A 17,759-nucleotide genomic window follows, 5' to 3' on the forward strand; every position below is an offset into this window, starting at 1 on the left:
TTTTCTCCTTAAATTATAACCTTGGCTTCTGTGAGATCAAATATTGTGATGTCATCAGGATCAACGTTTTGTGCCATCACTACTTGGGATTCATGGTCAAAGGTGATATGATGTCACTTCCTGCAATGTCATTCTATTACATGGGTACTCGCAAACTTTCTCTCAGGGGCCAAATTTACAGTGTGGTTTGTGGCCAAGGGCCGCACCGGTGGGGGTGGGTCAGTAAGAGAGGGGGCGGGGCTAGAGCCAAAAAAAACTGACCATGAGGTTGAACACAGGCCCCTGCAGCAGACGTCTTCGTCCACTGACCCACTAGATCCAGCATACACACATATCTATCTCTCTCTCTCTCCCCCTCTCTCCTCTCTCTTCCTCTCCCTCCCTCCCTATCTTTCTCTCCCTCCCCCCTCGCTCCTTATCTCTGTCTCCCTCCCTCTGTCTCCCTCCCTCTCTCTGTCTTCCTCCCTCCCTCTGTCTCCCTCTCTCTGTCTCCCTCCCTCTCTCTGTCTCCCTCCCTCTCTCTGTCTCCCTCCCTCTCTCTGTCTCCCTCCCTCTGTCTCCCTCCCTCTCTCCGTCTCCCTCCCTCCCTCCCTCTCTCTGTCTGTCTCCCTCCCTCTTTGTCTCCCTCCCTCCCTTACTCTCTGTCTCCCTCCCTCACTCTGTTTCCCTCCTTCCCTCCCTCTCCCTCCCTTTCTCTCCCTCTCTTCGTCCCCCTCCCTCCCACTTTCTCTCCCTCGCTCCATCTCCATCCCTCCCTCCCTCTGTCTCCCTCCCTCTGTCTCCCTCCCTCTGTCTCCCTCCCTCCCTGTCTCCCTCCCTCCCTGTCTCCCTCCCTCTCTGTCTCCCTCCCTCTCTGTCTCCCTCCCTCTCTGTCTCCCTCCCTCGGTCTCCCTCCCTCTGTCTCCTTCCCTCTCTGTCTCCTTCCTTCCCTCTCTGTCTCCCTCCTTCCCTCTCTGTCTCCCTCCCTGTCTCCCTCCCTCCATGTCTCCCTGTCTCCCTCCCTGTCTCCCTGTCTCCCTCCCTGTCTCCCTCCCTCTCTGTCTCCCTCCCTCTATGTCTCCCTCTCTCTCTGTCTCCCTCCCTCACTGTCTCCCTCCCTCACTGTCTCCCTCCCTCACTGTCTCCCTCCCTCCCTGTCTCCCTCCCTGTCTCCCTCCCTCTCTCTGTCTCTGTCTCCCTCCCTCTGTCTCCCTCCCTCTGTCTCCCTCCCTCCCTGTCTCCCTCTCTGTCTCTCTCCCTCTCTGTCTCCCCCCCTCCCTCTCCCTCCCTCTCCCTGTCTCCCTCCCTCTCTCTTTCTCCCTCCTTCTCTCTGTCTCTCTCCCTCTCTGTCTCCCCCCTCTCTCTGTCTCCCTCCCTCTGTCTCCCTCCCTCTCTTTCCCTCCCTCCGTCTCCCTCCCTCTCTCTGTCTCCCTCCTCTCTCTGTTTCCCTCCCTCTCTGTCTCCCCCCTCTCTCTGTCTCCCTCCCTCTGTCTCCCTCCCTCTCTCTGTCTCTCTCCCTGTCTCTGTCTCCCTCCATCTCTCTGTCTCCCTCCCTCTCTCTGTCTCCCTCCCTCCCTGTCTCCCTCCCTCCCCGTCTCCATCCCTCCCACCTCCCTCCCTCCCCGTCTCCCTCCCTCCATACCTCCCTCCCTGTCTCCCTCCCTCCCTGTCTCCCTCCCTCTCTGTTTCCCTCCCTCTCTGTTTCCCTCCCTCTCTGTCTCCCTCCCTCTCTCTGTCTCCCTCCCTCTCTCTGTCTCCCTCCCTCTCTCTCTTTCTCCCTCCCTTGGTCTCCCTCCCTCCCTCTGTTGCCCTCCCTCCCTCTGTCGCCCTCCCTCTCCCTCTGTCGCCCTCCTTCTCACCCTCTCTCTCTCTCCCCTGACACTCCCTCTCTCTTCCTCCATCGCCCTCCCCTGACACTCCCTCTCTCTCCCTCCCCTGACACTCCCTCTCTCTCCCTCCCTTGACACTCCCTCTCTCTCCCTCCATCGCCCTCCCCTGACACTCCCTCTCTCTCCCTACCCTGACTCTCCCTCTCTCTCCCTCCATCGCCCTCCACTGACACTCCCTACCTCCCCCTCCCTCACCCTCCCCTGACTCTCCCTCTCTCTCCCTCCATCGCCCTCCCCTGACACTCCCTCTCTCTCTCCCTCCCTTGGCGCTGCCTCTCTCTCCCTCCCCTGACACTCCCTCTCTCTCCCTCCCCTTACTCTCCCTCTCTCTCCCTCCATTGCCCTCCCCTGACACTCCCTCTCTCTCCCCCCATTGCCCTCCCTAACACTCCCTCTCTCTCCCTCCATCACCCTACCCTGACACTCCCTCTCTCTCCCTCCCCTGACACTCCCTCTGTCTCTCTCCATCGCCCTACCTGACACTCCCTCTCTCTCCCTCCCCTGACACTCCCTCTCTCTCCCTCCATCGCCCTCCCCTGACACTCCCTCTCTCTCCCTCCCCTCACTCTCCCTCTCACTCCTTCCATCGCCCTCCCCTGACACTCCCTCTCTCTCCCCCATCGCCCTCCCCTGATACTCCCCCTCTCTCCCTCCATCGCCCTCCCCTGACACTCCCTCTCTCTCCCTCCATCGCCCTCCCCTGACACTCCCTCTCTCTCCCTCCCCTGACACTCCCTCTCTCCCTCCTATGACACTCCCTCTCTCTCCCTCCATCGCCCTCCCCTGACACTCCCTCTCTCTCCCTCCCCTGACTCTCCCTCTCTCTCCCTCCATCGCCCTCCCCTGACACCCCCTGACACTCCCTCTCTCCCCCTCCCTCACTCTCCCCTGACTCTCCCTCTCTCCCTCCATCGCCCTCCCCTGACACTCCCTCTCTCTCCCTCACCTGACTCTCCCTCTCTCTCCCTCCATCGCCCTCCCCTGACACTCCCTCTCTCTCCCTCCATCGCCCTCCCCTGACACTCCCTCTCTCTCCCTCCCCGACACTCCTTCATTCTCCCTCCCCTGACTCTCCCTCTCTCTCCCTCCATCGCCCTCCCCTGACACTCCCTCTGTAAAACCTAAGGTCGGGGACAATCGATATTTGCCCGGCGGTATTGCCTCTGTAACCCACGAATTATTAATCAATGAAGAGGCAGGCGCTGGAGACTGGAAAGCAGGAAACAAGGTTTTATTCTCTCCGGAGGAGAACACAACAAAACAGACAGCAGGTATCGTCATGAGGTGCTCTAACCTCCCCTCTGAGGCCTGGCCCCTTATATACAGGTTTCATGGCTTTTATGACAGTTTACATATTCATGGCAATGCTTTGATGTACGGAAAGACATTCCCGGGATCTCCCCTTCGGGCCCGTTCCCACACACATTTACAGTAGAAGTCCCCACCCCGGTCACAACAGGTGATGATTATCGCACAGCTGGATATTCCGTCGATTCATGGAATGTGGGGTTCGATCGGATCTCATGGGGTGGGGGCTTTGATCAACTCGGGGGTCTTTTGATGAGGGAAGCTTTCTGCTGTACGGGGAGGGGCAAGGAATAGTATCGGCAGAGCTGGGTGTCGGCCTGGGAACGAGGAAGACAAACGGGCACACGGGGAAAAGGGGGTTTGCATCAAAGGGCCGGGGATCATGAAAGGAATGAAGGGAGGTGTTGCGCTGGGAACAGGATGGGGTTCTGAGGCAGAGCTGCGCTGAAGAGGGGTTTATGACTCAAGGCGGGTACGAGCAGGGGGGGTTGGTCAGCGTGCAGGCTTGGTGAGGGCGGAGGGCTATGTCGGGGGCCAGTGGCATGCAAAAAGGGCTGTTCTGTTCAAGGCACCTAAAATGGCGGTGCGCGCACGACAAAAAGTGTGGCATCAGGGGGAAAGGCAAGATGGCGCAGATAATGTTTACCAAACCGTACTAATTTTCCACAGTCCTTCCTTTAACATATTCAAGACATCTTGCTGGTTCATTTTCTATTCGGGTCTATTATGGTGGGCATAAGGAAAGCAGTAGGAACCCAGATGAAGGAGTCGTAAACATTTAAGATCTCTAGTTTTAGGAGGCGGGCCTATTGATAAACTTTGATAAACTTGTTTGCAGGAAAGTCATAGAAATGTAATACAAAAATGATTCTGTAGCGAGCAGTGAGTACATTGCATACAGGTTATTATATACGGGCTCCACATATATTTGGCTAGAGCATAATCAATACAATGGTGGCTGGGAAAGAAACGAGACGTAGCAGAAACGATGATTGAGGGTGTCAATGTTCGAAGTTAATGAGTTCTCAGTACTGTTTGTCATCCTTTGTTGGCGCTGTGGAGCACCGGCGGGGGAGCTAAGGGTCCAGCTCTATTCTAGGTCCCGTGTTGCAGGGCACGACCTTTTCCTCGCGCTTCTGGTCAAAAAGGTCTTTTTCGCCCTGTGTCTTTCGGAGTCGATAGTCAAGAAAGTTCAGATGGAAGAAGAGTGTACAAATAGTCCATAGGGTAGGTCGGAGAAAAAGGGGGATGGAGCGAAGGCCAGACCGAGGACAGACTAGGGGAACGGAAAATTTCAGGTTGGCGGGCTCATGACCGAGTTTAGGGAGCGGGGACCTTTCGGCACACATTTGAACATCAGGCAGGGGCATCAGGTTAGCCCTTTCCTCTCACTTTGTCGGAAATAGTGCCTCGTCCTGCAGCCCCTTCCTGTCGCGGTCTCGCCTCGGCCAACGTCGCAGGTGTTCCAAGATCTGTAGTCAGGCCACGTGCTCCCACATCCGGTTCTTCTTTCCTCCGACAGTCGTACCCTTAAATGAGTTCGAAAAGACAGTCTTTAGAGAATTGGTAGAGGAAGGTAAACACATAAGTCTATTTCTCTTCCAGCTCCAGGCACGAAATGAAGACGTCCGTTATATTAAGGTTCACAAGTAACATATAAATGGCCGGTGATGGGCCTATTGGATTTACTATGACTTTCCTTTACAACTATTTATTACAGTTTCGACAGTTCATCTGATGGAGACCCACCTTCGTAATACAAGCCTGACAAAGCTATACCGTTCTCTAGGGGTTTATATTTAAAAAGGGTGTTGTGAGCTATCAACATGGTACTAATAGGTATCTCGCTGAGGGACGAACATAGGCTAAACATTTTTCATTTTATCAATGCATCCTGCCTTTTAACTAAACATTTTCGCTTTTCACAAGATTCATTGCAATGATTTTCTTCGTTTCGGTCTAATCTTTAACTTTGTAAACCATCATTCTGGTTCCTATGCAGTCTCTCACGGCCTGATTACTAAATTAGAACAGACAGGGGTCTCATGGGAAAATAGCTAGGGACATGGAAAACTGCGATGGGGGGGGGGACATCACCTTACTTTTTGGGTTATAAGGGTACTATCGGCAGAAGGCCACAGTTCAGTTGGTGAGCGTTCAGTGGCATTTCTCGAATTCCAAACTCTGAAATTTGCCTATCAAAAATCACTTCTAGGAACCACAGCTGGCCTGCGTTAGTTGCAAGTCGGCTCATCTTTTACAATCGGGGGTGGAGGATAGTTAAAACTCTTATCTGGGGCAACTGAACACAATACTGGGTGCGTCCTGGGAAGATGGGAAGGTTTCGATTACCTTTATGGTTTGGAGATTGTGACAATTCGGAACGGGGAAGGTCGCGTCATCTGAGACATTTTATTTCATCATAGGGGCCGCTGACATGTAGTTCCCTTATTACGGGTCAGATTAGGGAACCTCAGTCGTCTTACCTGTCCTTTCCTTTATGGCCAAATCTCGGTTTCATCGAAATATTTTTTGGGAAAGGAGAGGTGGTGACACAGCGTTAGGGTGATTGCATTAAAGACAAGTTTTGAGCAAATACTGGCGGTATTTGAAGCCAATTGGGTGGTGTGCTAGGGGTGGCGGTTTGCCAATTTAGGTGCTAGTCGTTCGGAAGAGTGAGAGTGTGGAGGAGAGAGAGAGAGAGAGAGAGAGAGAGAGAGAGAGAGAGAGAGAGATGTGTAACAATAGGCTAGATAGTACACGTGCAACATAGGGAGCGGCCGTGTATTTAAGATAGATTATTCAGCGCATTACTCGATACAAGACATCGCAGGTCTGTGTTAGTATTTTGTAAGCATGCGGTTCAGGACGGGCGAGCATTAGGTCGGGTACGGGGGACATGCGTTGAGAAAAAGGAAAAGGGGGCACCATCGTGTCGCCCTCCTTGCATTCTTGGTCCTTTGACCAGTTGAGTCAGCGCTTCAGTCACACACAAACGTTCTCTCATAGTTTCATTCACACGCGACATGTGTCCATTCACGCATCATGGATTAAGGGTGATCATTTTTCATCGAGTCATACTATTTGTTGGTTTGTCTGTTACATTAGTAGTTCGTGGGTGTGCTTAGGTGCCACCTTGCGGCGCTAGTCTGCTTCGTGTATCAGACATGGCAAGGCTTCAGATCTTCGCCACACCTCGGCTGTGATCTCTGATGTAACCTGCAGAGGGAGGGAAAAGAGGGGAAGGGAGGGGGACAACATTCGCGCATATCAAATACATGGATTCAAGGGTCCTTTACTTACCTCATACCCGTCTTATCTCCTCGGGATAGAATCCCTGAGGTTGTGGTTTCTGGAGCCGGGGTGGGGGTGGGGGCAGTGTGTCCTTATGGGCTGTGAGTAGGAAAACGTTAGAGAATCAGAAGTACTTAGCGCGAAGTTTCTAGTTGGCAGGTGTATTTAACTATCGGGGTCCTTAAATCTCTTTCAACGCTGTGACGTTCTGAGGTTCTTCAGTTCTTTGGTCCGCTCTGTTCCCTAATACCTTTGAGCGTCGTACCTTGTAACATTTACATCGTTTTATTTTACCCTACTTTTACATTCCATCATTTATACCGTTTCGTTTTACCCATCCTCAGAAGTCGAGGTCTTTCTCCACGCGAGAGTTCATGAGTCAGTCGCGTACCTTGAAGGCAGAGTATCGAGTCGTAGATCCGATCCTTCCTCCGGGGCTGGGCAACCATCTTCTAATAACCTGAAAGAGAGAGCAGAGTAGGGTGCACAGAAAAGAACTCTCCCGCCGATCCCATATTTCAAATAAAGCATGTAATACCCGTTCATAGTTTCGAAAACCTTTATTTTTGCAAAATCATCTCAGTACGTAGATTATGAGGGTGCGGTCGTGTTTGGCCGGACACGGAAATGGCTAAAGTGCGTACAGTGGGGGGTTGTTTTGCAGCAATAAAAACATTAGAAAGGTTTATTCACTCATTTGTAGGAAATTAAAACGTCTATCAATTGACTGGGGGAATCGGGGGCATTTATTTCCTGATTTAGAAGCATAGTCAGACTAGTTGAAATCAGATTTCCTATATGCATACCGTGTGTGTGCGTCATAAGCGAGGTTATACATCAGCTATATAAAAATATAATACATCGTACATTTGTAATCAACATTTTTTTTTTTAACGGGATCCTTTTACATGTTCGTCGAGTGAGCTCTCCTTCTTTCTCGTCAAGTGTACAAAGGATCATATACATGTCTCAGAACATCAAGTTTTTTTGTTTAGCAAAAAGAAACACCACGAGGTGTTCGTTCGTTCCTATTGATACCGGCGCCATTTTGGGCGGGGCCGGGTTAGTCCGGAAGTAGCATCAGGGAAAATGTTTCCTACAACCGGCAGTTGGACCAGAGTCCTTTTCGGCAGTTCAAGAATTCATGCTAACCGAAGGGGTGGCAATGTCATGTTTATTTTGCTGGCGATCAAGGCAGTTGTCCCTTACCGGAAGCCTGCAGGAGCCGAGGGCTCCGCCGGGGACCTTTGTAGACTCTTCAAGGCTGCGGAGATGTTGTCGGAGGTGGGGGGCTCGTGCCCCGGTGGGCAAGCGCCCGAGTTACATTGCTGGTCAAAGTTACTCTAGCGGCCGAGGCCCGCCTTCCAGCGGACCCAGACGCCATTTTGAGGCCCTGCAGCGGTCCCCTCTTGTCGAGTCTGCAAGAGTGGAAGAGACCTTTCTGAGGACAAATAGGGGATGGAACTCTGTGTTGTGGAAGCGGGACCTTCGGCTGGGGTGCGGCTGTGATGCCCCCACCTGGGGGGCGAGGGAGACTCGTTCGCGCCGTCTCCTTCTCCTGGTGCACTCCATGCTGCTCTTTTTCATCGGCCTGCACGAAGGTCTCTCCACATCCGGTGCTCCCCAAGTCTCGTGCTCAGTGCTGTGGGAGTATGGCCACCTGCGGCGCACATTCGGTGCTGCACAAGTATCGGTGCAGCCATTGCATATTCAGTGCTCCGAAAATATGGGCACCATTGCACGTTCGGTGCTGCGCAAGTACTGGGGCACCACCGCCTGGCTGGGGGAGTTCGGCGCTGGGCCGGGGGCTGGGAGACCTCCTATCCATGGAGGTGGGAGAGGCTCGTCCGCGTCGCCTCTCCCTCCCAGCCCAATTTGGATAAATTGTTGTGGAGGTACGTGCAGGACATCCCGCCGCCCAGAGCTGCTGCGGCTGTCACGGAGGGGAAAAGAAAGAGGTGTCTCGTTCTTCTCTGGACCGGGCTTCCTTAGGTTATCGGCTGCAGCCGGACTCAGTTGTCCCCGGTCTCTGGTCATTGGTGGCCGGACCGGGAGGACATGTGGCGGGACTGCCTGCAACTATCCAGGGCCGTTGCGGCTGGGCCGGGGAGGCAGGTGGCGGGACTACCTGCAGCTACCCAGGGCCGCTGTGGCCGGACTCCGCTGGCCCCTGCCTCTCCTCCGGCTCCCCCATACGTTAAGATTTCCTGACCAAGTGTTGGCAGCAGGGCCCGCCTTATATGGGTTGCCGCCGGTTGGGCGTAGCCGTAACCCTGCCCTACTTTGGAAGGTTCCAGAATGGGGGGGGGGCCAAAGGTTCTGTTGACTTTCATTTTCTACAGTTTACCGTTCTTGTTTCTAGCGTTATTGTTTCTTGCTTGTTATGTTAAAAATAAAAGTTCGTGTTCATCAGTGGCTTACTGATTTCGTTTCCCATTCCTTTCTTTCCAGGTTGTTTCAAGCTAAATTTCTGTTAACAGAGTTTATGTAACACGAAAGCACGTGTAGAGGGATGACGCAGATTCATACATTACGTACACACAAACTCAGACGGGGAGACAGTAAAAGTATGACATACAAGATCCAAAGACAAGCATAAAAACAGTTATTGGCCATAATTATCTTTTTTCCGTCTGTTAATTTAGGGCTAGGCTGGGTTCCCGTCTTTACATTGTCCGACCTAGGAAAACTCGAACATGTCGCTGAAATTGTTCTGGCGAAATCTGTGCCATCGGGCATAATCGAACGTGGTGGTTCTATCTGGTCTGTCCATGTGAGTCTGATTCTTCTTTGTCTCGCGCCTTTTCCCTTTCTGTCGGCCTGTTACTCCTGTCGGCCCTCTGCCCCTACTCACGCTCAGTAGAGTCGGGCATTGGGCTTTCCAGTGTCCGACATATCTACAAAAAGCACATTGGTCTGGCCCTAAGTCTGGCCGTCCTGTGCGTAGTGTCGGGGGATAACCTTCGGGTCGTGGTGTCCAGGGGTTGTCCTGTTGATATGTTCCTCTACCTGCTCTGTCCTCGTCTTTTTTCTGTCGTTGCATTGCCTCTTTTCGCCACATACCGAGACTGTCGAGCATAATAGGCGTTGTCTTATTATTACGAAGGGCTATTTCTAACGTTTCTATTTTATCAAGGTCGAAGGATCCTACCAGTGGCCACTGTTTGTCTTGACTTTCTTTGGTATACCTGTGCCACAATTTATTATAGGCTATGGTGACTAATCCATAGTTTATGAACATGTCCTTATTAGGGGTACCTTCCAGCGGAGCTAGATGATCCACCTCTAATAAACGGTCCGGGCTGAACCAATTATCAATCAGTGGGGAGAAGACAGACATGACGGCTCGCAACGAGGGACAAAAAGTCAGCACTGCCTATCTTATCACTGTGTGCAAAGACTAGACAGAATATTTCTATTCTACGTTGTTTGCAGGCAGTGAATACCTCATGAACCAATAACAAAGAATAACCAATAACAAAGAACAACCAATAATAAAGAACAACCAATAATAAAGAACAACCAATAATAAAGAACAACCAATAATAAAGAATAACCAATAATAAATAACTAGAATAAAATCAATGGGGAGAGTAAGCAGGGGCGCAAAAGTCTGCGTCCTCTACCCTTTCACTATCCGTAAAGAGGAATCTGTTATTTCCTGTTTGCAGACAGAGAATCTCCAGAAGACAATCCGTGAACAGTAGTTCGGGGTCAAAGAACCCAGTTAATCAGTGTGGGAGAGGGAATCTCCTGAAAACCGTTAATAAATAATAGAATCAGTGGGGGAGAAAAATAGGCACGACGGCTGCGTTACCTATCCTTCACTGTTTGCAAAAGGGAAAGAGCCTACTGTTTCTCCGCGTGCAGACAGTGAATCTCCAAATAAGTTAACAAAGAGTAATACTAGTATTTTCCGAACGATCAATCAATTATTTTGCAGTTTGTCGTGCTTACACGACCTTACCCGGACCGTATGGACAGTTTCTTGTCTTCCGAATCCAGCGCCCGTTCGTCCTCTTCTTCTCGTATTTCTCACGGCACTCCTAATGGTTCCCAGTCAGGACCGTAGATCACTCGAGAGAGGTCTGTTCGGAACTAGTGAAGTTCGGATGATCGGCTGCCAGACGAGGGTCTATTGGGCAAGAGCTCTCCCGATCGTTGCAGTCGTTCACTCTGTCGTCGGGACCTCTCCCACTGGATCCACGAGTCGCTGATGGGCCCCACGCTTGGGACGCCAATTGTAAAACCTAAGGTCGGGGACAATCGATATTTGCCCGGCGGTATTGCCTCTGTAACCCACGAATTATTAATCAATGAAGAGGCAGGCGCTGGAGACTGGAAAGCAGGAAACAAGGTTTTATTCTCTCCGGAGGAGAACACAACAAAACAGACAGCAGGTATCGTCATGAGGTGCTCTAACCTCCCCTCTGAGGCCTGGCCCCTTATATACAGGTTTCATGGCTTTTATGACAGTTTACATATTCATGGCAATGCTTTGATGTACGGAAAGACATTCCCGGGATCTCCCCTTCGGGCCCGTTCCCACACACATTTACAGTAGAAGTCCCCACCCCGGTCACAACAGGTGATGATTATCGCACAGCTGGATATTCCGTCGATTCATGGAATGTGGGGTTCGATCGGATCTCATGGGGTGGGGGCTTTGATCAACTCGGGGGTCTTTTGATGAGGGAAGCTTTCTGCTGTACGGGGAGGGGCAAGGAATAGTATCGGCAGAGCTGGGTGTCGGCCTGGGAACGAGGAAGACAAACGGGCACACGGGGAAAAGGGGGTTTGCATCAAAGGGCCGGGGATCATGAAAGGAATGAAGGGAGGTGTTGCGCTGGGAACAGGATGGGGTTCTGAGGCAGAGCTGCGCTGAAGAGGGGTTTATGACTCAAGGCGGGTACGAGCAGGGGGGGTTGGTCAGCGTGCAGGCTTGGTGAGGGCGGAGGGCTATGTCGGGGGCCAGTGGCATGCAAAAAGGGCTGTTCTGTTCAAGGCACCTAAAATGGCGGGGCGCGCACGACAAAAAGTGTGGCATCAGGGGGAAAGGCAAGATGGCGCAGATAATGTTTACCAAACCGTACTAATTTTCCACACCTCTATCTCCCTCCCCTGACACTCCCTCTCTCTCCCTCCATCGTCCTCCCCTGACACTACCTCTCTCTCCCTCCCCTGACACTCCCTCTCTCTCTCCATCGCCCTCCCCTGACTATTCCTCTCTCTCCCTCCCCTGACACTCCCTCTCTCTCCCTCCCCTGACACTCCCACTCTCTCCCTCTCCCTCCCCTGTCTCCCCCTCTCTCTCCCTCCCCTGACACTCCCTCTCTCTCCCTCCCCTGACACTCCCACTCTCTCCCTCTCCCTCCCCTGTCTCCCCCTCTCTCTCCCTCCCCTGACTTTCCCTCCCTCGTCCTCCCCTTTGCACACTGTTAAAAGTAGGTTGTGAAGGACAGCCCTGCCATCAGCCAGGGGCAAGCAAGCTTATGTATGTGACCACAAGAAACCTGCGTGCCAGGTCAAAGCCCTTAAGGAAATATATGTGTCACATACATTCGTGTAACACCCATTGGGGCAGATTTATGAAGGCCTTGCGCCGCCGGTGCGTCACTTTTTCCCATGTTAAAAATGACGCACCGGCGGCGCAAGGCCTTCATAAATCTGCCCCATTGAGTTTAAAATCGCCCCCACCCCCTTGTCAGCCTGGGATGAGACAGCTTGCCTGGCGCGCGCACAGCCGCGCCGGAGCATTTCACAGGTCTTTAAAGACCATTAACTTTTTAATGAGGCTTTGTTCTGTTTCACCCCTGTTCTAATACAATACTATATTGATTTGTAAAGCGCACAGCTGCATCTGAAGAGGCGTCCAAGTGTTGTGCAATATCTGGTATGCACATGGGCAGATTTATGAAGGCCCTGCGCCGCCGGTGCGTCACTTTTTCCCATGTTAAAAGTGACGCACCGGCGACGCAAGGCCTTCATAAATCTGCCCCATTATTGTATCTTGTATCCCCTGCTCTTCGGCACTTTTCGGAAACGAAACTCAGCCCCGGTAGGTTCAGACAGAAGCAGCTGATCACTGCTCGGGATGAGTTAGGGAATACACTATCCCGAGGGGATACCAGATATTATGCAACACCAGCGCTTGTGGCATTAAGGTAAAACAAGAAGATTGATCAGGACCCAGTGCGGAAGGCCTAAATATCAAATAAATAGAACATCAGAAGATTATGGAAGACTGATTTGGAGGGCGGGAAGGAAAAGGTTGAAGGCAAAGAGTTCCTTTGTGGTTAAGTAGGAGAAGGAACGGCTACCTCTTCTTGGCTTGCAGACCCTCGAAACATGTAGAAGTGTTCGTCCTTTGGAGCGAGGTGTTCTCTCCTGATGGTAGGGATGCAATCTTTTTCTTAGATAGCATTGGCCTTTTTTCCTCGCGCACTCTGTAGGTCAATATTAGAGCTTTACATTTGATGTAGCCAACAATAGGCAGCTTATGAAGACTACACAAGGGAGCTGTAACAGAGGGGAGAGCTGGAATCTTCCAAATCAGTCGGGCTGCAGCATTCTAAATAATCGGCAGGCGGTGATGCAAAAAAAAAAAAGTAAGCATATGCTATTCGCATAGTCCAGTTTTGAGGTAATCAGAGCTTGAATGACAGATTTACGGTTCTCAGGGATCAAGTGGATCATTACAGTCTAAGGGTGGGTGGTGTCACTTCTGCTGCCCATGGAATGGTAAATTGATTTTCAGGCATAATTCATACTATCTGTGTCAATATTTGGCCAGTCTTCATGCTTGTGGAGTGGCTGCTCTCCACATGGAGGGAGCTCAGGCATAATGCCATTCGTTATGAATGGTATCGAACATCCATCATTCGAGGAGACTTATACACATCCACGAGAGCTTCTAAATAATGATGTTTGTACATCATGCATACCTCTACTAAAATGTTCCTCAAAGTATTGATGTGAACACTATGGTTCTAATTCAGAATATCGATAACAAAAATATTGCTTGATATAAATGCCAAGGCTTAAATATAGTTAAGTAAATATCACGCCATTCAGTGTAGATTTACTATTATTAACTCCAAAGAGACAATATCTTTGTTAATGATTTTCCGGCCAAAATATTCTGGCATTATACCACACTACCTAATACGTATATTCTAGTTTTTCCAGTCACAGGCAGACGGAGCCCTTGGTGCAAACCTTGTGGTAAGGTAGCAATAGCCCCACCATTGCTAACCATGCAAAAGGAATGTGGAATTTGGTAGTGCCTACATGTCTAATAAACTAGAGGGCATATTTACAAGCCCCTTGCACCACTTTTGCGTCACTTTTAACATGGGAATAGTGTCACAAATGTGGCGCAGGGGGCTTGTAAATCTGCCCATAGAAGTCTAGAGGTGCTTCATATGCATCAAAACTGCATTCAAGTTCTGCATAGACTCAAAAGGTAACTATTGTTGACTTGATTTCAAAAATAATTTTGATCTTTAGTGCTACCTCAGACCACAGCTTTATTGTTTTCTCCAGACATATGTGCTTTAGGGCATGGCGTCGTAATCATTCTTTTTACCTCAGGGCTTAATTAATTGTAATGTAGTAGCACTGCTGGGCAGGCCTTTTATTACAATGGCAAATTCCCTGGAGGGTTGGAGCCCTTGGAAGTTGCTATTGCAACCCCAGGACTTCCCAGCTACCGTCTCAGCAGGCAAGGGAGAGGCTTTGAGAGACAGAAAGAGAGCAAAGGGGATAAAAAGTAAAGACAAAGTGTTCAGAGAGGGAGAAGAGAGAGAGAGAGAAGAGAGAGAGAATGGATGGAAAGTGAGTGATTGTGAGACTGAGTAGAGGTTGGGAAGGAACCAGAGCAGCTCTGAGCCAGAATGTCATAGGCATGGCACACTGTCAGACACAGAAGTGTCTTAGTGAGGGTCCAGAGGCAATTGTAATGCAAGAATGATGCATTCCGCTGGTGGAAGCAGCACTGAAGAGTGTTGAGAGGAGCACCATAATAGGCACTTGCGCCACCCCCCTTGCGCCACCAGTGCGTCACTTTTAATATGGGAAAAAGTGATGTACTGGCAGCGCAAGGGGCTTGCAAATGCGCCCCTAAATGAGGAAAACTAGGAGCAAGCATGCCCACCGGAATGCAATTGGCTCGACCCTAGACCTCTTGACATAGCAGGTGCACTCACATGTTGGGAGAGATTCTGATTTCCCAGTACAGTGCCCTGTCTCTGGTCCAACCAGAGTGTAGGACTTCCTTTGTATTCTGCTATGTCAGGGTTCTTAGGTCTAAACGACATCCTTAGAGATAGGGAGCAGATGTTCTTCATTCTATGATATCTTAACTCATTTATGGAAATTGATACACAATACAAGACCATGCAATTGTCCAAAAGCAGTCAGAAGCACCTTGATGAACAGCATACCATGATATCCAAATTCACTAGCCACAGCAACATGCTAAGAACATCCAGCCAATGGGTTGCACCGACTCTCTCTAACCAGGCTTCCTCGAGGACTGGGGGCTATTAAGGGGATAGAGATGCACCATCGCCCCAATAACGGTCATGATGATGGTTTCAGTTCAAAGCAAAACCAGACCTCAGCAGTCGCTTTGTTTTGTTCCCACAGTGCCGGTCACGATGCCACCAGACAAGAACAACCTGAAATACAGCGGGCACGTGTTCACCCCTCGGACAACTGCATCCAGCACCCCTATGAACAGACCCTACCTGCTGCAGTACCACCCGACACCGCTACTGCCCAACCACTCCAACTTCGCACCATACCAGGTAAAGTCAAGCGTGGTCGGGGTGGAGGGATAAGGTAACCCAGATGCTGACGTAGAAGGATAGGTTCTCACAGACTGGTCTCAGTAAGTGTACACATCAGTCACAAGGCTTTCCCATTATTTACATCATAGAGCAGGTTTGTAGATTCAATTCTGTGTGTCAGAAATAACTGTGTAATACTGCTTAGTTTTATAGTTTGCACTTTCTCTTATCCCTGATAATGTGTCATTATTGATTCAAATGCGTACACGTAGCAACATGCCATAGACACCACAAGAAACGCAAGGGGCTCGGTTTGTAATATAAATAAGGAAAGAAGGTAGAAAGTACTTTTTCCCTGTCTGCAAATCATTACCTCGCAAATCTGCCTGGTTCGAGATCAGCAAAATGGTGGACAGATAGTGGTGGCTGTTTACGCTGGACTTGAGATTCCGGTACCCAACTGCTTTACCCATTTTCTGTAGGAATACCAATGCATTTCTGGACTATGTGTGCACTGGGAAGGTGTGGGCAGCCCCAGCAGTTCGGACTCGCTCCCCAGCATTCAACTAGGATGTTCTAAATCAGAGTCGAGAGGAATCCAATCAGCACTTCAGAGACTACCTGTTGTTTCAGACAGTTCGATAGGCTGTCCTTGAAATTATCACAGTTGATCTCATTGCTTAGAAGACCTTAATATTCGGCGGCTCAATAACCAATAAACATATTTTAGGCGCCCTGAACCTATCAGGATAATTTTGCAGTCCCAGGTGGCTCTGGTGTTTCAAACTAAAATGGTTTTCCATGAAGCCTGCTTTTTTTAAAAATATTAGTTTGTGCTCTGAGTGGATTTTAATATTCATATCAAGCAAAGTCCACTGCAGCTTAAAACTGGGAAACAAACACATGCTGCTTCTCTCTCTTTTCAGTGTAAGGTTTTGCCATCCTTCAGAAATTGCAATATGTATGTGCTGAGTTCCAAGCAAACGGCAGCACTCGATAGCTGTCCATAGGACCCCAAACGCATACATTGTTCTGACTCGTCCTCCTTAGGTCACCCTCTGACTTATCGCGTCTTCCTGAAGGACATCCTTCCACTGAATTGCATGCGCCCTCTCATCAGCCGCCCACCCATCCCTGCAGAGCTCCAGAACCCACTCTTCCCCACCTCAGCAGCTGTAAACCATCTCCCACCCCGATTCACATGCAGATCACCTTCTCACACAACATGATCATGTTCTGGAGATTGTGATGTGTCTTGTCTCCCAAAAGAAGAGAGGGGCTGTCACCGCAGAAATAAATTGATATTGATAACTACAAAGCACTTTGAAACTACCGCTAAAGTTTTGAACATTTTCAAAAACCTGTGACTTAATCATTGTGTTTAGAGGAGTCTAGATTGAGTTTATTCGGATTTAAGAAGGTCTTTCTAAGGGTCCAGTGAAAATGATGCAATATTTACTACACAGAAAATGACTGATTCTGAGGGTGATGTTTTTCCAAAATGTAGTATTACCGCATGTTTACAAGTTTTATAGATTGCATTGGGAAACATGGACTGGGAGACAATGAGAGAACACTGCAAAGTGCTTAATTCGTAAAAAAAAAATCTCAGGCAGCCCCTGCAGCTTGTACCATCCACTGTCACTGCCAGCAGTGCCAAATGTCTGTATCAGAGGTACCTACCAACCATCACACTCCTGTATATGTGACAGTTTAGACTATTGCAGGCCAGATTTTGCTGTAGGATTGACCTGGACGTGCCACTATTATTTTGTAATGTATAATAAACTGTTAAACATTTTACTTATGTGTTCTGTTGAAGAGAAGGCAGACAGTGAAAACATATGGTGGACTTTCATAAATATGTGCTAGTGTTAAGAAATAAGTGTAAGTGCACCATCATGCACTGCCACAAATTTAGTACTATGGGGCTGATTACGACGTCAGTTGGAAACCAAACCACTTGACTCCATGTAGGCTTCAGTTTGGACTGACTTGCGGTCAGCTGTTACGCACAAAAGATTATGATGCTTCCGAACACCATTCGGAAGGTCTCCCATTGACTTTAATGGCAGCCTGTGCTCCGACTGAAAACACAGGCTCACGTGCTCCCATTGAAGAAAGGGGTGGTTGCGGAAAACCATGCACCCTGTAGCAGACCCCCATAGTGCCTGCCACACTGTGCATGCTTTTACAGGCGGGTACCTTGGGTAAACCCACAGGCCCCAACTGTAAGCCTCGGGGTAAAGGAAAGCCTGCTAAGGCCCCCCAAAGACAGTTTCTGACAGCCCTTTCATGTTGGACAAACCAAATCGGAAAGGCAGTCCGAATCCGCACATTGTAATTGATTGGTCGGAAACGCTGTTCGTAGAGCTGTACGAATTGTCTCCGACCGACTCAGAGTCTCTGAATGCTGGTCAGAACCAATTCAGAATGTCCAAACAGTTTCCTTTCTGACCACGCCCATCATTGTCGTTCGGTCGGAATTGTTTCCGAC

The 17,759-nt window shown here is 50.0% G+C and overlaps 1 protein-coding gene across 1 annotated transcript in view; it reads left to right on the forward strand.

The window, feature by feature from the left end:
• The window catches only part of C3_1H1orf94 (chromosome 3_1 C1orf94 homolog), a 623,539-nt gene that overhangs the window by 424,496 nt on the left and 181,284 nt on the right, over window positions 1-17,759 (forward strand). Inside the window, exon 4 of the mRNA XM_078683767.1 lies at window positions 15,120-15,280. Within this exon, the coding sequence (XP_078539893.1) occupies window positions 15,120-15,280 (161 nt within the window). The remainder of the gene's footprint in view (window positions 1-15,119; window positions 15,281-17,759) is intronic.

Source organism: Lissotriton helveticus, chromosome 3_1 (genome assembly GCF_964261635.1).
Source record: "Lissotriton helveticus chromosome 3_1, aLisHel1.1, whole genome shotgun sequence".
NCBI classification, from domain to species: domain Eukaryota; kingdom Metazoa; phylum Chordata; class Amphibia; order Caudata; family Salamandridae; genus Lissotriton; species Lissotriton helveticus.